A 25,910-nucleotide genomic window follows, 5' to 3' on the forward strand; every position below is an offset into this window, starting at 1 on the left:
ACATCACTGCTCAGATTTGTCAATTTATGACATTTCACATTTCTAATGTAAATCAACCATTACGCGCGAGAATATCAACATATGGATTTTTTCGCATATCATCATCATTTCTAAAGAAGCCAAATTTTTCTTTTATCACAAAGTCTTTAAAATTCATACCGATGAATTTCCCTAGACTTTCGTTGTGGCTTACAAACGTTGCCACTGGTACAAGTAGGCCTATAGCCTCTGAAGTGACCGTGTTCTTAGAACCGGATCCATCTTCAATTAATGTATATGTACCAACACATTTAAAAGACAATTAATCTGTTTAAACAAACAGAACAACGCAGTAATTGACAAATTTTCCTTCCTAAAATTCCAAACAAACCAAGTTAGAATCGGAAAATTATAATCTATTAAACAAATAGAAACATAAGCAAATAATTAACAACATAATTATAAACTATATATATTAAGTTGTCCTCCAATCTGCTATCTGCCAGCCATTAGATTGACTAAAGCTTGACTTTCATAAAAAGAACCAACATCCCAATCTTCAGTTGAAGATGAAAGTGTCATAAGTGCAACCACTATTGACCTCATGCTTGGCCTTAGTTGAGGGTTTTCTTGTGTGCATGCTTTAGCGAGTTGAGCCATCTGCGACGAATAACAAACACGTTTATGACACGATAACTTATTTTAACACATATGCTCGATAAGATCTTCAGGGTCATGTTTTTTATTACAATTCATCATCACCTTATGAACCGAGTCAACTGGGTAGTTATCTCCGAGCTTAGGATCGACGAGTTTGCACAGATCGTCTTTTGGGTCAGCTTGACTCAGAACCTCCTCAAACTGCGCTACATCAATAATAGCCATCTTATGTTACTTTTTCGGATACTACAGTTTTAAGAAAATATTTTACATCTCTAATCTCCAATACTTATCCAGAAAAGTCAACTGTCTCTTATACTTTAAAAATATCCTCTTTAGTCCATGAACATGTTAATGTAACCTATTGGCCCCTTAAAATACAGATGGCAGGCCAAAAAGAGATTTTCGACAAATTGATGTGTATACACTTTAAGTAAATTTTGGAGCGAATAGATTATTTAAAGCAAGTTTAGGGGGGCAAATATGATATTTAAGAAAGTTGAGAGATTTAATAGCATAACTTAAATAAGTTCAGAAGGTAAATAGGACGTTTTCAAAGTATAGAGGGCGGTTAACTTTTTTGGACAAGTACACGGGCTAAAGATATATTAAGATTTTCTAGTCCTAATACAACCCCTCCAAGTTGGCTATAAAAGCCGATTGATCCTCCGAACTTTGACAACGACTCATTAATTCCTTAAACTCGTTTAAAGCGACCTATTAACCCCTGAACTTACTCAAGTGATCTCTTGACCTTGAATTTGCTTAGAGTGATGTACGTTTTAACTTGTCCAGATCTTTAACTTGCTCTACCACGTAGGACTTAAAGGGTTAATTATGTCAATTTAAGCGACTTGAATGAGCTAATCCATTGTTTTCAAACTTGGAGAGGTTAGTTAGACTTTTTTAAACAAGTTTGGAGGACCGGGGCCAGCCCCGAAAATTTATGAGCCCTGAACGAAATAAAAGATACGGGTCTACTTATTAAAAAAAATTGTATGTACAAATTTAAAATATATTTCAATAAATGATAAACAAATGAATATTTCATTAATAATTATACGATACATATTGTTACGTCCACCAAATACTTTCATTTATTGAAAATCAAAAAGATATTTCACCGTTTTTTTTAAATTAACCCTCAATCTACATTTAAAAAATTAATTGGGCTCTTTGAAGTCTAAAATATCAATTATTCGAAACCTTTAAATTTTAATTGGTATTTGTCATGAAACCGTTTGAACTAAAAATTCAAACTGATAGTTCAAAGTCCACTTCATATTAATATATGACAGTATTAATATATGTATAATTGTTTTACCCATATATATAGACTTAAAAAAATTTGAACCCCTCCAACCCTGGGCCCTAGGCCGGCGCACTGCAAGCCTAGGCCCAGGGCCAACCCTATGGAGGATTAGAGATGTATTAGCTGTACTTTTCTGCTATTTGTGTGCAGAGTGATCTGTCCATGGGCTGGGCCAAGCCTAATAGACTTTATATAAAAATACACCGTCCAAGTCTATCCTAGCTCATCCTGCTGTTAGACGGGCTCGAGCTTAAAAATTAAATCCCAAACACAACCATAATTCACTAATTAATATTAGGATAAATAATTTATTAGTCCCCTCCTTTTTACCTAACACACTGTTTAGTCCCCTTATTTGAAAAATAAATTATAAGATCCCTATCTTTTGTCAATACCCGTTGGTCTTTCTGTCTATTTTTTTTTCTAGATTTTTAACCGTTATATTTGGCATAAACAGACAAGCAGAAAATAACAGAGTAACATGACCATTTTGTATTTACTATGACTGTTTTGAAAGCTAAGATATATTCGGTTAAAAATCTAAAAAAAACTAGACAGAATGACTAAATGGTTAAAATTGACAAAAGATAGGAACCTTATAATATGTTTTTCAAAATAGGGGGTTAAACAGTGTGTTAGGTAAAAGAGAAGGGACTAATAAATTATTTACCCTTAATAGGACGGGCCGGTCCGTGCTATTTTTATCGATCCCAAACCTGCTAAAAAAAATAGACGGGTTTAGCGGGGCTGAACTGAGCTAGGCCTAAGGCCAATTTTTCTCGTTCAAGCTTGGCTCAAGGGACACTAGCCTGAACGAGCCAGATGGATACCCGAGCCCCGTGGACAGGTCTAGTGCGGAGAAAGAAAGAAGAAGAGGATAAGAATTACCAAGGCAACTAGTCCCTTGGACTCGGTTATGAATTCATTAGTCTTGACCACAGCTTGTTTTGCAGATATAAGTTCATACAACACCACACCAAATGCATATACATCAACCTTGGTTGAAATATCACCATACTGTGCATACCTGAACCACAAATATCCCAAAATTAAGGGACCATTTTATGCAAATAGGACATAAAGACTATGAGTAAATTGTACCTAGACGGTCACTGAAGTTCGGGATCTATTTCACAATAGTCACTCAACTTTATTTTCTTTCAATTAGGATTGTAAATGAGCCAAGTTGCTCAGTATTTTATGGAAACAGGACACGAACACTACGAGTAAATTGTACTGAGAGCATCACTGAAGTTTGGGATCTATTTTATAGCGGCAACGCGTGATTGAAACTTCAAAATGTTACAACTGACCCGAAGTTGACTTGCTTATTTGAACAAATAACCCCTCAAATGCTACGTTGCAGCGCATGATATTAGGGGGTCAGTTGTAACATTTTGAGGTTTTAGGGATAAGTTGCAGTTTTGGAAAACTTGAGGGGGCTTGGGATGTATTAGGCCATTTTACAACCGTCATTCAACTTTATTTTCTTTCAATTAGGTTGTAAATGAGCCGAGCTGCTATTCGGATCGATAAAAGCTCGACCGTGTTTGGCTCGATTTATAAACGAACCGAGATTAAGCACGATAAAACTTGGGTCAAAAGCTCGATTATAGGTTCATGAACAAGTTCGATTATAATGTTCATGAATATGTTCGTGGACAAGTTTGGTTCGACTTTTTTAATAATAAAATATCTATAAAGGGAGGAATGTAAAAGTAGTTTATAAGTTTCAAAACTACGTAGTTTTGTATTAAAGATATTTAAAAGGCTTAATACATATTAGGAGTCCCTTGAACATGACCCAAAAAGCTGATTTGCCCCTGAACCTACAAAACGTCTCGTTAGCCCCTGAACTTACTTAAATTGATATGATTAGCTAAGTGCATATGCAAAAACGTGATTGGATTTGAATAAATTGAAATTTATATCACTTTAAGCAAGTTTAGAAAGCCAATAAGTCATTTTAAACAAATTAAAGTGGCTAATAAATTACTTTAAATGTGTTCAGGGAGCTGATGGGACGCTTTGTAAGTTCAATGGGTCAATTAGGTTTTTGAGCCATGTTTCAGGGGGCTTAATTAATGTATATTTACACCCTTAAACTTGACACGTTTTGCCTTTAGGCATTCTGAACTTTTAAAACAATCTATCACACACTTATAGTTGGCTTTAAAACCTATCACACACCTATAGTTGGCTCATTCTGACATCTTGCACACAAAATCGTTGATCTGTCATCTTTAACAGATGAGGTGGTATACAGAACGAACTCACATGCTTTTCTTTTTTCTATAGCACGCATGTGCCACCTCATTTGTCAAAGATGACGGATCAACGATTTTGTGTTCAGGAGATCCGAATGAGCCAACTATAGGTCTATGATAAGTTTTTAAAACCAACTATAAGTGTGTGATAAGTTATTTTAAAACTTCAAGGTGCCAATATGCAAAAGTTGCCAAGTTTAAGGGTGTAAATATGCATTAAGCTTTTTAGGAGGCTTTTAATGTATTAAGCCAATTTAAAATAAATATAATTAATGAGATATTTGCAACAAAATTTATAAAAAGAATTAACCAGCTGCTCGCGATCAAAACTCTCACGAAGAGGATATTGAGTTCAAGCTCGAACTTGTCAATTTTCTAACCAGCCGAGCAAGAACAACTCAAAAAGCTCAACTCGGCTCTATTCGATTATAGCCCTACTTTCAATAAAGTAACTCAACTTATCCCGAACTTCAGCGACTATCACTACATTCTACCGCAAAAACTAGCTATAATCATAAGACAATAACTTACTCCGGCGGCATGTAACCGAATGTGCCTACCAGTCGTGTCTGCATCGAACCACTTCCATATTCAGTTAACTTTGTTAATCCGAAATCTGCAACCTGTGAATCAGATCAGTTAAAATAATATTGCTACAAAATAAAATATACTCTAATCTAACAGAGGGAAAAGGAAATTCAAAACCTTGGCGCGAAAGTTCTTGTCGATAAGAATGTTCGCCGATTTGACATCGCGGTGGATATAAACCGGAACAGTATGCTCATGAATATATTCAAGTCCTCTAGCTGAATCTAGAGCAATTTGCACTCTACTCAACCATGGTAATGGATCTCTATCTGGATCAAAGTGAAAATGTGCACAACTTAGCTGTAAACTTAGTTAATTTATGGAGAAAGCGACGATCGTTTAGAAAAGCGACGCCAATAATAATATTGGTGACAGTTCACTCTTCTTTAGTTAATTTGCACTAGTGTTATTATAACCTATGTTGTATTGACACTCTTTTTTTAGTAGCGTTTCGTATATGTGTCGTTTTCGTTTGAAAACTATTTTATTACAATGATAAGGTGCAAAAATACCCCTAACGTTGACAGTTAGAAACAATTTTACCTTTAATATCTGAAATGTTACAATTTTACACCATAACATTGGCAAATTGAATCAATTCCAAACATCATTACATAACACAGATACAGATATTTCGTTCACTATTTTGCGTTATTTGCAAAAATACATCTAATATTGACAGTCATGAGCAATTTTACCCTTAACGTCTAAAATTGTAATTTTATCGCTAACATTGACAGTGAAGAGCAATTTTACAGCTAATGTGGCAAGTTGGATCAATTCTAGACAATCATTATAAAACAAATATTAGTTGGGTTAAGAATAAAATTTCACATTTTTTGGGATTTAATAATAGAATTAAAGATTAATATTTGTAAATTCCACGAAATATTTAAATTTTTTGTCTAACTCATACCAAATACAGTATAATTTTTTTCTTAATTTTTGTTCACATCTATTCATATGTTTGTGATATGATAAAATAACGCATATGTAGAGTGTAGATAACAAAATTCATGACTGAGAAATCAGTTTGATAAATTATTTCTCAAATTGACTCAACTTACCAATATTAAGGGTAAATGTACTTTTTACTGCCAACTTTAGGGATAAAATTATAATATTTTAGACTTAAGGATAAAATTGCTCTTAGACTGTATGTTTACACTTTATCTTTATATTAAAGTTATGTATTAGAAATGATTAATACCTTCCAAGCCCCTCAAGTTGTCACAATACTGCAACTGACCTCCCGAACTTAAACTTGTGACAACTAACCCCTCAACTTGCTTATTTGAAACAAATAACCCCTTAAGTAGGTTATTTTGGGAGTTTTTTTGCCCTTTACTTAATGTATCACTAGATTAGTTAGATGTAGCAACCGATAAATTGAAATCTTTTATTTTTGATGTAATATTATGTTGAATGTTTTTTGGATTTAGGGGTTATTTGTTCTAAATAAGCAACTTGAGGAGTTATTTGTTCCAATTGAGCAATTTGAGGAATTATTTGTTCGAAATAAACAAGTTGGAGGGGTTACTTGTTAAAAGTGTAAGTACGGGGTCAGTTGCAGTATCGGGCCAACTTGAGGGCGCTGGGAGGGTATTAAGCCTAGAACTAAAGATTAATATTTTTAAATTCAACGGAAAATTTGGATTTTTTTTTGTCTATCATACAAAATACAGTATACTATTTTTTCTTAATTTTTGTTCACATCTATTCATTACTGAGAAGTCAGTTTGATAAATTATTTCTCAAATTGACTCAACTTACTCATGTTAGGGATAAATTTACTTTTTATTGCCAACGTTAGAGGTAAAATTAGAAGTTTTAGGCGTTAAAAATAAAATTACTCTTAACTGCTAACATTGATGGTATTTTATTTTTAGACTTTATCCTTATATTAAAGTTAGGTATTAGAATTAATATTTTTTGGTGTCTGTGTTCGTTTCCGTTTCCGTTTCCGTTTCCGTATCCGTGCAATATATGAAAACTAAAACCATCGTTGCGTATTTGAATTTCCTCATCCTCACCTGTGCCCCTGAGATGCTGACTTAAATTGCCATTCTCAATGAACTCATACACCAAAAACAAGGAACCTTCAACACAATATCCTATTAACCGCACCTGCAATTCAATGAAGATTGATTAGAGACGTCAAAACGAGTTGTCGTTTCATAATTGGGCCCAATTAAAAGATCCCTAACCCGTTACTTGTCCAGAAATGTCAATTCTAATAAGTTAAAGTCAAAGTGATCTATTGACCTTTCTAAGTCTACGTGACAAAGCAAAGAAGATTTTGGACAAGTTGAAGTACGTATCACTTTATTAAGCAAGTTTAGAGGCTAATAGATACTGTAAGCAAGTTCAGAAGTCAATAAATCACTTTAAACATGTTCACGAGATAACTAGGATGTTTCCAAAGTACAAGAGAACACCAGAATTTTTTCGAACAAGTAGATGGACTAGGGATGTATTGAGTCGTCATATATAATCTTATTATGTATTTTGTATATTCCACATAAGCAAAAAAATGATTAATATATCTAATGAGTCGTAATAGGCGGGTTATCTCTGTAAATTGTTTTGTCCTGTTGAATATTAACAGCCCTAATATTATTGGCTAGAATATTTAGGGGTAAATTACACTCATGGCTCCTGAACTTTGCATATACTTTCATTATAGCTCCTGGACTTCAAAACCGAACATTATGGTCCCTGAACTTTATACTGTACTAACATAATAGACCCTTTTAATGCTGACCACGTCAAAATTACCAATAATGATCTCAAAATAATAATAAATAAATAAATAAAATCCAAGAATTAGAGTTGTTTAGAACAATATTTTCCATAAAACCACCATTTTTTTTATTTCCCAATCATAATTTTTAGATATTTCTCTCTCTAAACAATCATTCTCTCCCTTAACCAAACAACACCTCAATGATCTGAAAACCAAAAAAGAATTGACGTTGCTCAGAATATTAATTTTTAACAGTTCTGCAATGGAGGGGTGCCTTTCATTAGAGTGGTGATATTGATCAATATTAAAAGGATCATTACGTTACTAAATTGTAAAGTTCAGGAACTATAATGTGCGAATTTTAAATTTAGGGGTCATGCGTGTAATTTATCCCAATAAATTAAAGTTGCTCAAAATATCAATTTTTAACAGTACAATAGAGGGGTGCCTTCTGTTAGAGTGGTGATATTGATCAATGTTAAAAATGGCCATTACGTTACTAAATTGTAAAATTCAGGAGCTATAATGTGCGATTTTTAAATTCAGGGCCATGTATATAATTTACCGTAATAATTGGGGTAAATTACATATGTGGTGTACAACCATTGTCCTATTTCACATTTTGGTTTACAATCTTCAATTTTGCACACAAAAGTGTATAGCCGGTAATTGTGACTGGTCAACGCACCACGTCAATAATTTGACATACTTAAAAGTCAAAAGTTAACCAGTCAACATGCCACGTCAGCATTTTTGACTTTTATGGAGGTCAAATTGTTGATGCGGCATGTTAACCAGTCATAATTACCGGTTGTACATTTTAATAAGAGATCACCAAAAGTTGTACAGTTTTGTGTGCAAAATTGAAGGTTGTGAAAAATGACAAAAGTTGTACACCATGTATATAATTTACCCCATTGGGTATTATTTTGTTGAAAATTGACAAAATCAGATGGAAAATAAACTCAAAATTTCAACTTTCAAAGTGAACCAAGAAATTAAAGCAATGTAGATAGGGAGAGTACCATACCAAGTTGAGGTGATGAACATGAGTTAAAACCTTGAGTTCAGCTAGAAATTCCTTTGAGGCTTGCATATCCATCTTCTTTATTGCAGCTTTCTGCAAGTTAATTTTACATTTTAAATGAGGACGAAAGAATTAATAGAACAAACAAATTGTTGTAATAATTAGTTCTGTAATCGAGTCATGCTTTGACCTGCTCATACTCGGCTTGTTACAAAATTGACGAGTTCGAACTCGAACTCAACATTTTATTTGTGAGCTTACTCGCGAGTTTGTTTACGAACTTTGCTCGCGAGCAGCTCGTTAATTCTGTTCATGAACTTCGCTCACATTAAGTTCATTTGAAATTTCTTTAGGCTTAATACATCTGTTGCCCCCTTACTTGGCTCAAAACTTCAACTGTCTCCTGAACTTTCAAAATTTTTTATTTTTTTTTATAAAAGAACTTTCAAAAGTTTCAAATGACCTTTATTCGTGTCTAATTGCATTAAATAACCTCATGTTCTTGGTCAATTGAGTTCAATAACTTCATATTCTTGTCCAAATATATTCAACAACCTCAAAACTTCAACTGTCCGTGTACTTTCAAAAGTTCATAATTATTTGTATATTTGTGGTAAATTACATACATGGTGTACAACCTTTGCTCTATTTCACACTTTGGTGTACAACCTTCAATTTTGCACACTAAAGTGTATAAACTTCTGGTGACCTCCCACTAAAGTGTACAGCCGGTAATTGTGACCGGTCAACACGAAGTCAACGCGCCACATCAGCAATTTGACTTCTCTAAAAAGTCAAAATCTGACCCACTAATATAAAATTACTGCTATACCCTTATATTTTATATAATTACTAAAACCATATCTTCTTTATGCCCTCTGTTTTTAGCCATTTCTCTCTCTAAAGCTTCCACTCTCTCTATCCTTTCTCTCTCTAAGTCTTCTCTCTCTAAAGCTTTCACCCTCTCTACCCTTTCTCTCTCTAACTCGGCAAAAGATTTCTTACTTTCCCGTACCCGAGTGAGCTCTTGTTTTATGAAGCTCGCATCCTCTTCCTCGCCTCTGCTACATTTTTAGCAATTTCATGGAGACACAAATGAAGCAATTAATTTCAACTCTTTTATGAAGCTCGCCTCCTCTTCCTCACCTCTGCTACATTTTTAACATTTTCATGGAGACACAACTGAAGCAATTAATTTCAACTCTTACCCATTAATTAATTTCTTTTATTTCTTTTATAATTTAATTTTTAGAGTTATGATTAGCAAATTGAAGCAATTTCTATACCGTGAAGATCATAACATTAATAGGTTGTTTAGTAGCTTTTCCTTCGATAATTATGTTGTTAGAAAATCGCCAAGATCGAATCTCGCTAAACTCAAAGGGCTTGCAGAAAGTTATAGGAGGAGATTTTTGGGCAGAACTCAGTTGTAGACTCTTCACGCAATCATGAATAAGGAAAAGCAAAACATGAAAAACTACCAAATGAATAAGAGAGAGCAGGAGATTAAAATTGGAAAAATTGGAGGAAGATATTTGCCTTTCCTGCTCAGCTACCTTCTTGGCTTGATCCCGTCTCCTTCGAAAGGTCAGATTTAGGCCTAGCTGCGCCTCGCTTTTGTTATGTCACTAGCTTCTCTCCTGCTCTTCATCTTTCAATTTTGAATGATGAATTTATAATAATATGCATTATTTTGTTGCTTTGGGTCAATATTTGGAGTTAAATCGAAAGCAGTGAGAGGGGTCAATGTTTGACGTTAAATCGAAGCCATTATTGTTGGTAATGACGTTTTTGTCGATCATGATAATACCAAATTCCTAATTCCCACCATGAAAAACATTGAGCAATTACAAGGAAGTTAGAGAGAGGGAGAGATGACTTAGAGAGAGAAATAGAAGAGTTAGAGAGAGAAGAGAGAGAGTATTTAGAGAGAGAACGGGAAAGATGGAGAGAGGAGTTGCAAGGAAGAAGATAAGGTTATTTGAGTAATTATATAAGAAAATATGGGTCTTTTAGTAATTAGATAAGTGGGTCCCACTCTTTTAAATGAGTATGATAAAAAAAATGTTGATGTGGCGCGTTGACTTCGTGTTGACCAGTCACAATTACCGGCTGTACATTTTAGTGGGAGGTCACCAAAAGTTTGTACACTTTAGTGTGCAAAATTGAAGGTTGTACACCAAAGTGTGAAATAGAGCAAAGGTTGTACACCATGTATGTAATTTACCCTGTATATTTGACATTTTCTTTTTGACACGTGACAGTGCATGTCTCTCATTTTCTACATCTATTAAATTTTACTGAGAAATACGGGGTTATTGAATACAATTAGACAAGAAAGAGTTATTTCGAACTTCTGAAAGTTCAGGGACAATTGAAGTTTTGGGGTTGTTGAATGTAGTTGGATTCAATTGTGTCCAAATGACCTCTGCTCGTATCTAATTGCATTCAATAATCCTCATATTCTTGTCCAATTGCGTTCAATAACTCCCTATTCTTATCCTATTATATTCAATAACTCATATTCTTGTCCAATTATTTTCAATGACCCCAAAACTTCAACTGTTCTGCGAACTTTCAAAAGTTCCTAATTATTTGTCTATGTGACATTTTCTTTTTGACACGTGACGAAGCCTATCTCTCATTTTCTACATCCATTAAATTTTACGAAGAAGTAGGGGTTATTGAATACAACTGGACAAGAATAAGGAGTCATTTGGAACTTCTGAAAGTTTAGGGGACAGTTGAAGTTTTCGGCCAAGTATAGAGGCAACATAAGTATTAGAAACAACATGATTTTCAAACCTATAAAACTAGGTTGTTTTATTATAATCGAGCTTATTCATGAATTTATAACAAAATCTGCTCGTGAGCTTTGGAGCCGAGTTTCATCATGCTCAAGCTCAGCTCGTTATAAATCGAGTCAAATGCAGTCGGGCTTTTATCAACCACAAACTGTTCATGAACGGCTCGGCTAATTTACATCCCTAATAATAACGGAGTATTAATTACACACCTCGCCTCGTAGTTCAGCATAATAGACAGTTCCGAATCCACCTTGTCCAATTTTGTTGGAGATGTTGAAATCATTTGATGCTGAAGCAAGTTCTTGATATGAAAACTCCACAGATTTATCCACTGTAAAACCTGAAAGCCCCGGAGCAGCAACAAAACCAGCTGCCTCTGAATTTTTATTCAAGCTACTTCCATAACCTATAAGTTTCATAGGATTGAATTTCAAATCAAGCATATGATAAACTATTTAGAGAATTAGAGTGTTTACAAATCATTTTACAAATTTGGAGTAGTCATGGTTGGTTTCCGCCAGTATTTTAAAGGTCATAGGCAGCAGAGACGCACAGTGCACCAGGCCGCCCTTTAATTTTCAATTGTACCAAGAAGAACCAAATAAAGATCAATTTTTAAGGCAATTTGAAGAGAACGAAGTCGTTAACAACTATATTATTGTGAGATAAGGTACAACTTTATCATTATGGTTATTGGGAAGAACAAATTTAACCTCCACTTACAAAATATTGCAATCTTCAGCCTAATGTTTATGACACGGTTTACTATGAAACCCAGTTAATGAAAGTTGGTTTTTTTATTGTGCAATTTCATATTCTGGCTATCCTTCAGCCTCTAATAATGGATAGTTTATTTGCTATTCAAAATCGCAGAAACTGAAATTTACTCACTTTCACAGTATAGCACCAAAACTCAAAATGTAACATAAAATTTTACACTTTTTAATATTATGACCACCAAAATTTAACTAGTGTCTCAAAATGACGGTTAACGACCTTAAAAAAGAAATGTTCAAGAATTAAAGTTGTGTAGAACGACATTTACCATCAAACCACGTTTTTTATTTTCCAAAATCACAATTTCTGTAGGCTTTTTCTCTAAATATTCTCTCTCTTTTCTAATCAAACAACACATAAATGACCTCAAAAATGAAAATTTTGAAGAATTGAAGTTGCTTAGAATATTATTAATTACTAGATTTTTTTTTATTTTGAGATCGTGAACAATCATTTTGAGATATTATTAAAGTTTAGTGACCATAATATTAAAAAATGTAAAATTGAATAATTTTTATGTTACATTTTGAATTTTAATGGTTGTACCGTAAAAGTGAGAGTAAATTTTCAGTGGCAATGAATGTAATTTACCCCAATATATCGTATTATACCACAGAAATAGACATTGTGTACATATACACGTACAGAAACGAACATGGGAAACGTTATTTCTAAAACATAAACTTTATAAAATAGCCTTCAAACGGACACCGGCATGAACATGAAAAGGACACAAACACGAAAACGCTACTAAAGAGAAGTGTCGGTGTAACATAACAGATTAAAAAGAATAAATAATTACCATGTCCATGTTGAAAATAGTGATCTTCAGCTGTATCTTGGAGCAATGATGCATCTACTTTCTTCTTCCTAAACACCCCAAAGTATACCCAACACATAAAAAGCAGAACTCCTGCAATTCCAGCAATTGATATGCCAGCAATAGCTCCACTTGAAATTCCTGCTTTTTAATCATATTACAACAACATATAATAAAGGTCTGTTTTTCAAATCTTATAATAAATTTGAGGAAATTGTGAAGAAAGTTTTTTACCACCTGTGCTGCAAAAATAACATGGAAAAAGTTAGTTCAAATGTTAATAGCTCCATTGAAATATATTAAAAGAACGCGGGTAAATTAGACTAATTGTAACGGGTAAATTGCACTCACTGAATTTTATACTTTTTAATATTAGTGGCCACTCAACTTTAACTAATTTCTCAAAATTACCATTAACGATCTCAAAATGAAAATATTCAAGAATTAAAGTTGTTCAGAGCGACATTTACCATGAAACCATATTTTTTATTTTTCAAAATCACTTTTTTTTTTAGTTTTCTCTTTAAAAATTCACTATCTCCTAACCAAACAACATCTAAATGACCTCAAAACGAAAATTTTCAAAAATTAAAATTTTTTAAAATACTATTAACTTTTCGAATTTTTTATTTTGAGGTTGTTAACAGCCATTTTGAAACGTTGGTTGAAATTTAGTGGTCATAATATTAGAAACTATAAAATTAAGTAACTTTTATATTACATTTTTAAGTTCAGTAATCCGTAATTAAAAATATTCATAAATAAAATTTACATAAATTTTTTTTATAGTGCACAATGATATATAAGCATGAGAAGCTAGTACCTTACCTTGTTCTTAATGGAGGAAAGTTTCCAGTTGCATCTGCGGAAGGTGTAAACATGAAAGTTTCTTTACGTAAATATTACGAGTTTCGAATTGAATAATCAGATAAATTAAAAAAAATAGGGAAAATTACACAGAAATTCATTTTTCAAAAACTATTTACAACTATGTCAAGTCATAATTTTATATTTTATCAAACTAGTAAAATCAGTACTTTTAATATATTTTAAGGATTAGAATTTATAAATTAGAAGTCTAGAATATATTTTCTAGGATTTATGCTTTATGAATTGGAGTCTAGAATTTTTAAATTATGGTGTAAAATCATAATATATAGAAAATAATAATATATTAAGAATTAAGTTTGGTTTGTACTTAATTATGATATTTACCCAAAAAAAAAAAAATATCAAATGTTACTAGAGTGGTGGTTGGATTGGGCTGTTCTTGGATTAGAATTCTATTAGTCTGCCCAAATGATGATACAAATATATTTAAGGGTTAAATATATAAATATCATAATTAAATACAAAATCAAAACTGAATCATATTATCAAATTTAATTTTTAATATGTTTATATATAACAAATAAAGTATGATTAATGTTATAAGAACTGGACCGGACATCAAACCGAATTTATAAAAGAATCACGGGTCACTTGGTCGGACCGGATGATGTAATAAATAAATAAATAATATTTATCTATATTAAATATATGTATAAATTTAAACTTATTTTTTCAAATTATATATATATATATATATATCCAAAACAAATTATAAATAAATTTTAGTTTTTATGTTTTTTTTTTCTAATTTGAGACTTAAATACATTTGGTATCAGCACACTGTATTCCTACGATTTGTCTGCTGCTACTGACAGGTGGCCTTTGGTTCTTATCTTTGAGGCTTTTCAGTGCCTCTTTGATAGAGCCTTGGCCTCTTCTGCTGTTAATTCCTGCTTAGCAACAAACATCTTCGAGGTCCCGTTCGTTCGACATAGGAGACGAACTGGTGTTCCTTCGTCAGTTTGCTTTGTTGCTGGGCAACCATTAGGATATCTGGGCTCGTGCGTAATATTTTTTTAAATACAAAATTTATCTAATTATTATTTTTTATTAAGATATCATATGATTAGAGTTGTTGTACTTAGTGTCTAACTTTAAATGACATTTGAATTTGAGTGTATTATGTTTTCAAAACATATATTATGATGAAATGAATAGATAATATTTATGTGTTGCTTTTGTCAGAAAAGGACTACCCATTTTTTTTATATTCATTTGAAATCCCTGACCGGTTTCTGGTTCGACCGGTCCGATCGCCTGATTCGGTTTTTATAATAGTATTTTGTACTATAATTTAAAAAATTTAGATCTCAATTTATATTAAACCTTAAAAAATATATCCTAAATCCATAATTTATAAAATCCTTAAAATATATTAAAAATACTAATTTTACTAGTTTGATATAATTCAAAATCATTACTTAACATAATTATAGATAGTTTTTTAAAAGTGAATTTATATGTAAATTTCCCGATATTTAAAGATCATTTAAATTATTTTCTGTATAAAAAATTAGAGTATTATTGTTGATGAAGGTGTATTTAAAATTTTGATTAAATATTTAGTAATTCTGAAATATATATATAATTTTATAAACTAAGAAGTCAATAAATAAGAATTAAAAAAAAATACTATTCTATAATCTCATTTTCATTTACTAATTCTCACACAATATTTACTATTTTCTCATTAATTACAATACAATTAAAATAGATAAATTTATAAAATGACACAATTTTCTCTCTGTTATCACATAATATTCTCTTATAAACGTTTCAAGAAATTGCAATACAATTAAAATAGATAAATTTGTAAAATGCCACAATCTTCTCTCTGTTATCACTCAATATTCTCTTATAAATGTTTCAAGAAATTGCAGTACAATTAAAATAGATAAATTTATAGAAAGCTTAATACATTATTTGCCCCTGAACTTGTCCAGAAAGCTTGATTGACCCCCTGAACTTTCAAAGCATCTCGATAGCCCCCTCAACTTGCATAAAATGTTCAGTTAGCCCCTAAACTTACGCAAAATATAATCAATTGATCACTCGGTTGCAAAAAATTAAGTTAAATGCGGAAATTCTATTGCACGAGTCTTAGAAATAGTAAAACGACCAAAATCGGGGTATATAGTTCTAATATTAAAAACGACAAGTTGTATAGTTAAGCAAGCAATAACTTCATTTTTAATCTATTTTTGAATTATGTAATAACATTCTAGGATGCGTGGAATACATCTTCCGTATTTAACTTACTTTTTTGCGACCGAGTAATCAATTGATTACATTTTACGCAAGTTGAGGGGGCTAATGAACATTTTATGCAAGTTGAGGGGGCTATCGGGACGCTTTGAAAGTTCAGGGGGCAAATAATGTATTAAGCCTTTATAAAATGACACAATCTTCTCTCTGTTATCACTCAATATTCTCTTATAAACGTTTCAAGAAATTTCAATACAATTAAAATAGATAAATTTGTAAAATGACACAATCTTTTCTCTGTTATCACTGAATATTCTCTTATAAACTTTTCATATTCTTGGAAAGATGCGTTATTAAAGAAATAGTTTTTTATCAACGGAAAAATTGAGAAAACGAGTGAAATTGAGTAAAAACGACTTATAATTTAGAATTTTTCTTCCTCCCTTAAACGACATATAATTCAGAATGGAGGGAGTAGTATATTCATAAGTTTATAAAAAAAAAAAGTATGTTTTATAAGTGTTTAAAATTAATAAAGGATAAGATGTAAAAATACTCCTAAGAATGACCGCCAGAAGTAATTTTGTCATTAACGTCTAAATAGTTCAATTTTAGCCCTAACGTTGGCATCAAAGAGCAAATATAACTCACCATTGACAAATTGGATCAATTTCAGACATTAATATTTGTTTCTTATTGTGCGTCAGTAGCGTAACAGTTGGTTCTAAAAAAAATACTTCACATTTTCTCTGATTTAATAATAGAATTGAAAATTATTATTTTTAAATTCGACAGAATATATGGATTTTTTCCAACTAATAATACAATTTAATTTTTTATGTTTTTTTAAAACATTTTCTGTCTATTCTTATTGTTATGATTTGTTACTAATTAGTGATAAAATGATTCACATGTGAAATGTAAATGATACAATTCATGACTGAGAAAATAGTTTGATGAATCATTTATCAGATTGACTTAACTTGCCAACATTAAAAATAGATTTGTTTTTTTTGCAACGTTAAAAATAAAATTGTACCATTTTAAACATTTTAAACATTTTTATTGCGTTAATAAATGATTGATTAGGTGGGTGGAATAAAATTAATAAGAATTTTAATGCAATGATTTTTTTTTTTTTGATGAAAAATGTTAATGCAATGATAAGTAAGCGACAAACAATGAATGTGTATGATCGTATCCTTTGATAGTTTTATTCTCCAATTTTAATTTAATACTGTCTTATTAGCCACAATAATTTTAATTAATTAATTATGTATAACACAAATGGCATAATCATGAAATAAGTTTAAAAATAAATTAAAATAATATAAGGTATGTGTCAAAGAGGCTATTGGTGGCAATTATAAATTATAATACCGTATTGACAAGGCCAGCTTCAAACTTAATTTGAGGGTATTAAAATATGTTAATTATATTCTTAATTTTGTCGCCAAATTCTACAATGAGACTTATAAAAGGGTAAATTATACTAATGGCTACTGAACTTTACTCATTTTAACGTTGTAGCCGCTGAACTCCAATTCTTAATAGTATGACCATTAAACTTTACATCTTTTAATACCGGTGGTCATTCAACACCTCAAAACGACCGTTGACGGACTCAAAATAAAAAAAATTCAAAGAGTTAATGAAGTTCTAAAGAACTTTAATTCTTGAAAATTTTCGTTTTGAGGTCATCTAGGTGTTGTTTGGTTAGGAGAGAGAAAGCTTCAAAAAAATGTGATTTTGGAAAATAAAAAATGTAGTTTCATTGTACATATCGTTATGAACAACTTTAATTCTTGAATATTTCATTTTGAGGTCATTAACGCCATTTTGAGGAGTTGGTTAAAATTGAGTGGCCACCGGTGTTAAAAAGTGTAAAGTTCATGTCATACCGTTAATAATTAAAATTCAGTGGTCATAATGTTAAAATAAATAAATTTTAATCGTTATGGATGTAATTTACCCCTATATAAGGAGACAAAATATTACACTCAATATTCTTAATTTGTCTCCTTCCATCTGAATTATATCTCGTTTAAGAGAGGGAGACAAATTCTGAATTATAGGTGGTTTACTTAATTTCACTCATTTTCTCAATTTTACCATTGTTAAAAATTATGTGGACATCTCCAATGGAAACCCAAGGCTTGAGAAGGAAGTGACTCACACAGACATGTGCCATAAGCCACATGACATGTGAGCTAAGTGTTGATTAAAGAATTGGGAGAAAAACATCCACACATCGTGTCACCGGTGGCACACGGCGTATGGACAGCTGATGAGCTCCTGGAAGTCGACGTGGTAATGCACACGGCGTGTGGCTATTACTCACACATCGTGTGTTGCAAGAGAACCCTTGAGGGATGTTCGTCGAGCGTTGGACGGTCGGAGGAATCAACCACACAACGTGTCACTACTATCACACGCCGTGTGAGAAGACTTAGCCTCCAAGGAGACCAATGCTGCTTGAATTGTTGCTCTTTCTTATTTAGGGTATTAAAGTTTTTTATCTTTAAATTGGAGGAGGTATTTAAACTCCATTGTTTGTAAGGATATTCATCTTTTTTATCAATCAAATTCAAAACTCCTTTGAGAGCAATGTTTTACGTCTATCAATGAGATTAACTCCTTCTAGTTGACCTAGAGAAGAAACTTCTTTGTTCGTTTACTATTAAAACTAATTACGTTTATGAGAAATTCATATTAAAAAAATTCTCCATTGATAACATATCTTGCCAAGGATATGGAAAATTTATAAGAGAAGATTGCGTCACTTTACAAATTTATCTTTTTTAATTCTATTATAATTAACGAGGAGATGGTGAATATTGTGTAAGAATTAGTCATTAAAATGAAATTATAAACTATTGCCCTTTTAAGTTTTATTTAATGACTTTTAAATTTATGAAATTGTGTTTTAAACGACATATATTTCAGAACGGATTGAGCAATATTGTACTGTTTTAGGCAAAAACCTATTAATCATTAGGTTAATTTTTTTTCGTATTATTATTTACGATATTGAATTCTGCAAACATTAATTATATCTTAACTATAGTACTACCACAATTACAAAATATTTATTAAAATATCAACAATTTAAATCGGTAAATATAAGTTTGTCATACAAAAACTGTCTAAAATATTTACTATATTATTAAAATAGTTACAAACAATTTACCAAAATATACAAACTGCTTCAATTTGCCGATAAATTTATTTAAAAGATATGGTATGGTACTCAAATAACGATTAAATCAACTTATTCAAATATTCTGTTAGATATGAATAAAATTGATCTTTGTTTGTAAATGGTAAACTTTACGCGTAAAGCACTATTAACCTATTATTTTATCCTATATCTAACAAAAAAAAATACAGACTATTTTACTATTATTCGAGTCATTATTTAACTGTCACATCGAGCAACTATAAAAATTCAGTAACCAATGATGCATTTAACCCTCCCATATGGTGTACGGAGCCAATGTTAGGTCACAACCTTATTTGCATTTCGAACATTGTGGTATGGTTTTTGTTCATTTATGTTTATTATTTTCATATATTTTTATTTAATTGCATCATCTACTTGTTTTCATGATATTATTGAAGATTTTAAAGAGATCGTTTTATAGTTTTCGGTTAATTACATTATGTATGAACATTACTTTACATGTTTCAGTTGTTTTAATAATATTGTTGTTGAAATATTCTTTTAACACGTTTTGAATGATATATAATGTTACAAATATATATGTTTTTCTATATTAAATTTATTTATATTATTATTTTTAGATAGTATAATATATATTTTAATTGCATTAATATTTTTATATTATTAAAACATATATAAAAAATTTGCCAAAAATATGAAACTACTTACGTTTATCGAAAAACTTATTTAGAAGATCCGGTGCGGTAGAATAAGTATTACTAGATTGAATAGAGTTTGGGTTAGAGATTGAAGGGTTTGAAAAGGGGGGAGGTGGTTGAGGTTAAATGCACTGTTAGTCACTGAACTTTTATGGTTGTCTTAAAATAGATCACTCAACTTCAATTTATCTTTATAAAATCATTCAATTTTGAATTTTGTCTCAATAAAGTCATTCTGAAGACTTCAAGAGCAATAATACATAGAAAATATGATGTGGCTTCCATGTGAGCATTAGTCAACTTTTACTAATGACTGAACCGATATGTAGCTCCTACCTAGCTGTCCGAAATCGCATGTGTCTGCCATCTAGCTGACACGTGTCGTTTTAGTTAGCTATGTTTCATCTAGGTGGCAACCATATGTCGTTTCTGTCAGCGGTGAAAATAGACTGTTATTGATGAGTCATCCACGTCACTTTTCTAGTTGTTTTTTTTTTTTTTTTGCTCTTGAAGTCGCTGAAGTGACCTTATATAGTCAAGATTCAAAGTAGAATAATCTTATTTAGGTAAATTGAAGTTGAATGACCATTTTGAGATAACAATGAGAGTTTAGTGACTATCGGTGCATTTAACCTGGAATTTTTCGATCGAAAAGGTTTGCGATGTATGTGAGATCTGTTTGGTTCGCCAGCTCTTGTTTGTTTTTGCTATTGATATTAGCTGTTTGTTGTAGTTGATATGTAGTAAATGTTAGTTGATTTTTTATACTAAAAACAGTTATTTCGAAATTTTACCAAACATTTCCTATTTCCATATGGTATAGCAAGTTATTGCTAGGTTACAACTTGATTTGCATTTCCAACGTTTTTGCTTGATTTTTGGTGAATTATGTTTATTATTTTCATTTAATTACGTTTTCAAGTGAATTGTGTTTATTATTTTCAGATATTTTTATCACTTTAAACGAGTTAAGAGTTAACAGAAAATAGAATTTGTTTAAAGTAGAGGGACTAGTTGACATTTTCGGACAAATACAAAGGACTAAAAATGCATTAAGCTTTTAAATATAAAAAACTAACCTTTAGCCGGCACATAAGCAATACCACTCCCACCACTAAAATCCAACCCCGGATTATACCTCTGCAACAACTCCGACACGACACCAGAATCCGCCGCCAACGACGACAAATTCTCACCGGAGAGAAGTGGATAAGTCGCAAACAACCCATACTTCATCGACACACTCTTATCTCCGCAAGAACAATTGACAGTAACATTAATCGGAACATTATCAGGAATTCTAGTAGGATCATAAACATTGACTCTATGAATCCAATCTTCATCCGTAAGATTAGAAAAAGCAATTCTAGCAATTTTATCATAAGTATCACCAGATTGAGTTGTGTAATTGAAAGTATGACCTAAGAAATCGCCATTTAAACACTCACAAGAGAAAGGTATGTTGATTCTTGAATCGGCGAGGATGGAATCTGGGTTAGGGATTGAGGGATTGAAGAGGAGGATTTGGGGGATTTTTTGGGTGAAAAGGTTTGAGATGTATGTGAGATTTACTCCTTCTGGTATTGTGTATGAAGCTATTGCTAGATTACACCCTGATTTGCATTTGGATTGGGTTTTTGTGGAGAAGAAGATGAAGATGAGGAGGAAGATGATGAAGATTGATGAGGTTGAAGATGAGGGTAAAATGGTCATTGTGTTTTGGGTTGATGGAGATCATTTGCTTGGTGAATAAGTTGAGATTGAGAGCATTTGTTTATGGTGGTTTGGTATTTTTGCTTGTTTTGATTTTTGTTTGCATGTTTATAAATATATATATATATATAAGGCACAAGAGCCAAATATGGGTAGGGCTATAATAGAGTCGTGCCGAACTTTGTCCATGCTCGGCTCATTACGAGCTTGAGCTCAACATTTTGTTCGTGAGCTGCTCGAGAGTAACTCGTTAATTTTGTTTATGTATTTTGCTAGCGAACAACTCATTAATTATATTTATTTGATTTTTTAATATAAAACTAGTGATAAGGTGCAAAAAATACCTCTAACGTTTAGGGTCAGGAGCAATTTTACTCTTAATGTCTAAAATGGTACAATTTTACCCCTAACGTTGGCATGAAAGAGCAATTTTATCCCTAACGTTAATAAGTTGGATCAATTTGAAAAATAATTCATCAAATTGTTTTATATCATGAATCTTGATCATCTACACTTCACATGTGCGTAATTTTATCACTCATTAGTAACAAAACAAAAATATATGATTAGACGTGAAATTTTTTTTGACAAAAAATAAACAACTATACTGTTTTCTTTTTGTAGCAGGATAAAAAAAAATTCAAATATTTCACCGAATTTATAAATATTAATCTCCAATTATATTATTAAATCACAAAAAATATAATGTTTTTTATAAAACAAACTGATATAAATTAAGGATCAAAATATTTGTTCTTTGTAATCATGTCTGAAATTAACTCAATTTGCCAACATTAGAGATTGCTCTTATCTCCAACGTTAGGGGTAAAATTATACCATTTTAGGCATTAAGAGTAAAATTGTTCCTGATTGTAAACGTTAGGGGTATTTTTACGCCTTATCCCATAAAACTACGTTTTTCCCTCCATATAAATACTATTATTAAAAAATCGAACCAATCTTGCTCATGCGTGTTCATTAACATTATACTCAAGTTTTCATGAACCTATAATCGAGTATGCTCGCGAGTTTTGTACCGAGTTTCGTCGTGCTCAAACTCGATTCATTTATAAATGGAGCTACACATAGTCACTTTTATTGAGCCGAACACCAATGGCTTGGCTCATTTTATAACCCTAAATCTAACCTTAATGAACGGGGAACGACTCGGCTCATTTTGCAACGCCGAACGTGTTCTACACCACATATGCAATTTACCCTTGAGTTGTGTAATTGAAAGTATGGCCTAATAAATCACCATTCAAACACTCACAGGAGAAAGGTATGTTGATTCTTGAATCAGCGAGGATGGAATCTGGGTTAGGGATTGAGGGGTTAAAGAGGAGGATTTGGGGGATTTGTTGGGTGAAAAGGTTAGAGATGTATGTGAGATTTACTCCTTCTGATATTGTGTATGAAGCTATTGCTAGATTACAGCCTGATTTGCATTTGGATTGGGTTTTTGTGGAGAAGAAGATGAGGAGGAGGAAGATGATGATGATTGATGAGGTTGAAGATGAGGGTAAAATGGTCATTGTGTTTTGGGTTGATGGAGATCATTTGCTTGTTTTGGTTTTTGTTTGCATGTTGTGTATTTATATATAAGAAATGATTTAAAGAGGCTTGTTTGTGATTTGTTGATCAACTCCCAAATGAATATGATATTAGAAATTTACTTAGGGATAAGTAGAGCCCTAAATGAGCCGAGTTGTTCATAAGCGGTTTGTGTTTGGGTGGATTTATAAACGAGTTGAGTTTGAGCATGATGAAACTTAGCTTGAAAGCTCGTGAGAGCGGTTCAGAGTGTGTTCGGGTCGATTTATAAACGAGCTGAGTTTAAGCACGTCGAAACTCATAAACAATTTTGACTATAATGTTTATGAACAACTCGTGACACTAGTATAAAAATGGACTTTAAGGACAGTTTTTTTGGGTAATTTGCGTCGGTTAAGCGACCAAAGCCAATATTGGACGACACTACAGTTTGGTGTTGGTTGCATAACCAACGCCAAAGATTAAGTCTTTGGTGTCGGTCGTAATCGACGCAAAAGATGTCATTTGGTTCGGTTGTTAGAAACAACCGACAGTAAACATGTCAATGGGGTCGGTTGTTTGCTAACAACCGATCCCAATATCATTGTCATTGGCATCAGTCATTACTAATAAGCGACGCCATTATATAGGGTCGGTTGGTTACGAAAGACCGACCTTAGCACAAGTATTGGGGAAGGTTGACTGATATAAACCGACTCACGTCAATTGTTATTAGTTTAATACATAAAAGTATATATTATCTATTATAAATATAAAACATAGTAACAAAAAGCATACTTGGCATAATATTAGAGTTTTAGCTGATGTGTCGTGATATGAGTATTGGATCAGATAAATAAACTTTCACATGTACAGGGAAAGAGTAAAATTACTTGAAGATGAGGGTAAAATGGTCATTGTGTTTTGGGTTGATGGAGATCATTTGCTTGGTGAATGAGTTGAGATTGAGAGCATTTGTTTAGGGTGGTTTTGGTATTTCTTTTTTATGTTTTTTTGTTTGTTTGTATGTTATATTATAGGGTAATTAATTTATTAGTCCCTATATTTTGATAAAACACACTGTTTAGTCCCTGTATTTTCAAAAACACACAATAAGGTCCCTAACCTTTTTCTCGATGAACTGTTTAGTCCTTCCGTCTGTAGGTTAGATTTTTTACCGTTTATGAATTCAGAAATGACTAAATTACCTTTTACTATTTATCAGTCAAAAGCAATTCACATCTCCATATCTTTCCCTTACAACTCGCACTCACAATTTACCTTCAAATTTCAGAAGAGGAAATCCAATTTAGAAGAATAAGCTATTTGTATGGAGAACAAGAAAAAGAACACAGACCCAATGCTTACGAATCTGAATGATTAAGAAGAAAATCAAGAAGAAAAACACTCAAAGTTGATTTCGGATAGTCTAAAGGAAAGGAAAATAAAGGAAAAGAAGAACGCAGAGATGAGAAACAATGAAAATAATGGTCTTATATATTTGATTTTATGGTAAAGAGTAGTTAAGGCATTACATTTTTATTTTAAATAGATTTTGACTCAAATCCAAATTGACTAACAGAATCTTCATGAGAGTCTAACGACATGGACTAAACAGTTTATCGAGAAAAATGTTAGAGACTAAACAGTTCGTCGAGAAAAAGGTTAGAGACCTTACCTTGTGTTTTTGAAAATAGAAGGATTAAACAGTGTGTTTTGTCAAAATATTGGGACTAATAAATTAATTACCCTATATTATATATATAAAGAAATGATTTGGAGAGGTTTGCATGTGATTCGTTGAATTTGATCAACTCTCAAATGAATATGATATTAGAAATTTGATTAGGGATAAGTAGGGCTGTAAATAAGATCAGGTGCTTATAAGCGGTTCGTTGTTCGGTTTGATAAAAGCCCGATCGTGTTCAGTTTAATTTATAAACGAGCTGAGATTAAGCACGGAGAAACTCGGCTCGAAAGCTCACGGGCAGGGGCGGAGCCAGCCCAGGGCTCGGGGGGGCCGGAGCCCCCCGGCCACCGGCTCCACCCTTGAGTATTTATCGTTTTGTCCCGGTAGCCCCTCCTAAAATTAGGATAAATTAATTCTATGTAGTATTATTTCAATGTTTAAAAGGTGGATGAAATGGTTAAGGTTGTATGCTCATATTTAAGAGGTCATAGGTTCAATTTCTCCAAATCTCATTTTATTTTAGAAATTTTTTATTTATTTTAACTTTGCTTTTCAATAATTATAAAAACATTTTACCATTATTAATTAATTTAAATAGACTCTTTATTTTAATAACACTTTTGAATTCATTTTTATTATGTCTTTATCATTAAAAAATTAATTTCTTATTTTTGAGATTCAAATAACTTAGTTTTTAAATTATATCTTAAATTATGAAAAATATAAAAAATTTAAAAATAAAAACCGTAAAAATATTATAATTTTTTAGAAACTAACATTGAACTAATAGAAAATTAAATATATTTACTATTTTTATGCTGGACACTTTTAGCAATCACACTTTTAATGTTTTAGCGAACACACAAAACCGATGGTGTATTCGCTAAAACATTAAAAGTGTCCAACGTGAAAAGAGTAAACATATTTAATTTTCTATTAATTCAATACTAGTTTCTAAAAAATTATAACATTTTTACAGTTTTAACATGCCGATGGTGTGTTCGTTAAAATAT

At 31.8% G+C, this 25,910-nt stretch overlaps 1 protein-coding gene across 1 annotated transcript; it reads right to left on the bottom strand.

Annotated features, from left to right (window-relative positions):
* Positions 1-335: 335 nt before the first annotated feature.
* Positions 336-21,759, bottom strand: LOC136232983 (lysM domain receptor-like kinase 3). The gene is made up of 10 exons (XM_066022487.1): positions 21,041-21,759; positions 12,966-13,124; positions 11,596-11,792; positions 8,583-8,672; positions 6,840-6,933; positions 4,924-5,075; positions 4,750-4,841; positions 2,840-2,978; positions 742-840; positions 336-639 (listed from the first exon to the last, which is right to left on the bottom strand). The coding sequence occupies exons 1-10, from the start codon at positions 21,672-21,674 to the stop codon at positions 475-477; spliced, it is 1,821 nt and encodes a 606-aa protein (XP_065878559.1). The 5' UTR covers positions 21,675-21,759; the 3' UTR covers positions 336-474.
* Positions 21,760-25,910: the final 4,151 nt, after the last annotated feature.

The sequence above is a fragment of the Euphorbia lathyris genome, chromosome 6 (assembly GCF_963576675.1).
Source record: "Euphorbia lathyris chromosome 6, ddEupLath1.1, whole genome shotgun sequence".
Taxonomy (NCBI): Eukaryota; Viridiplantae; Streptophyta; class Magnoliopsida; order Malpighiales; family Euphorbiaceae; genus Euphorbia; species Euphorbia lathyris.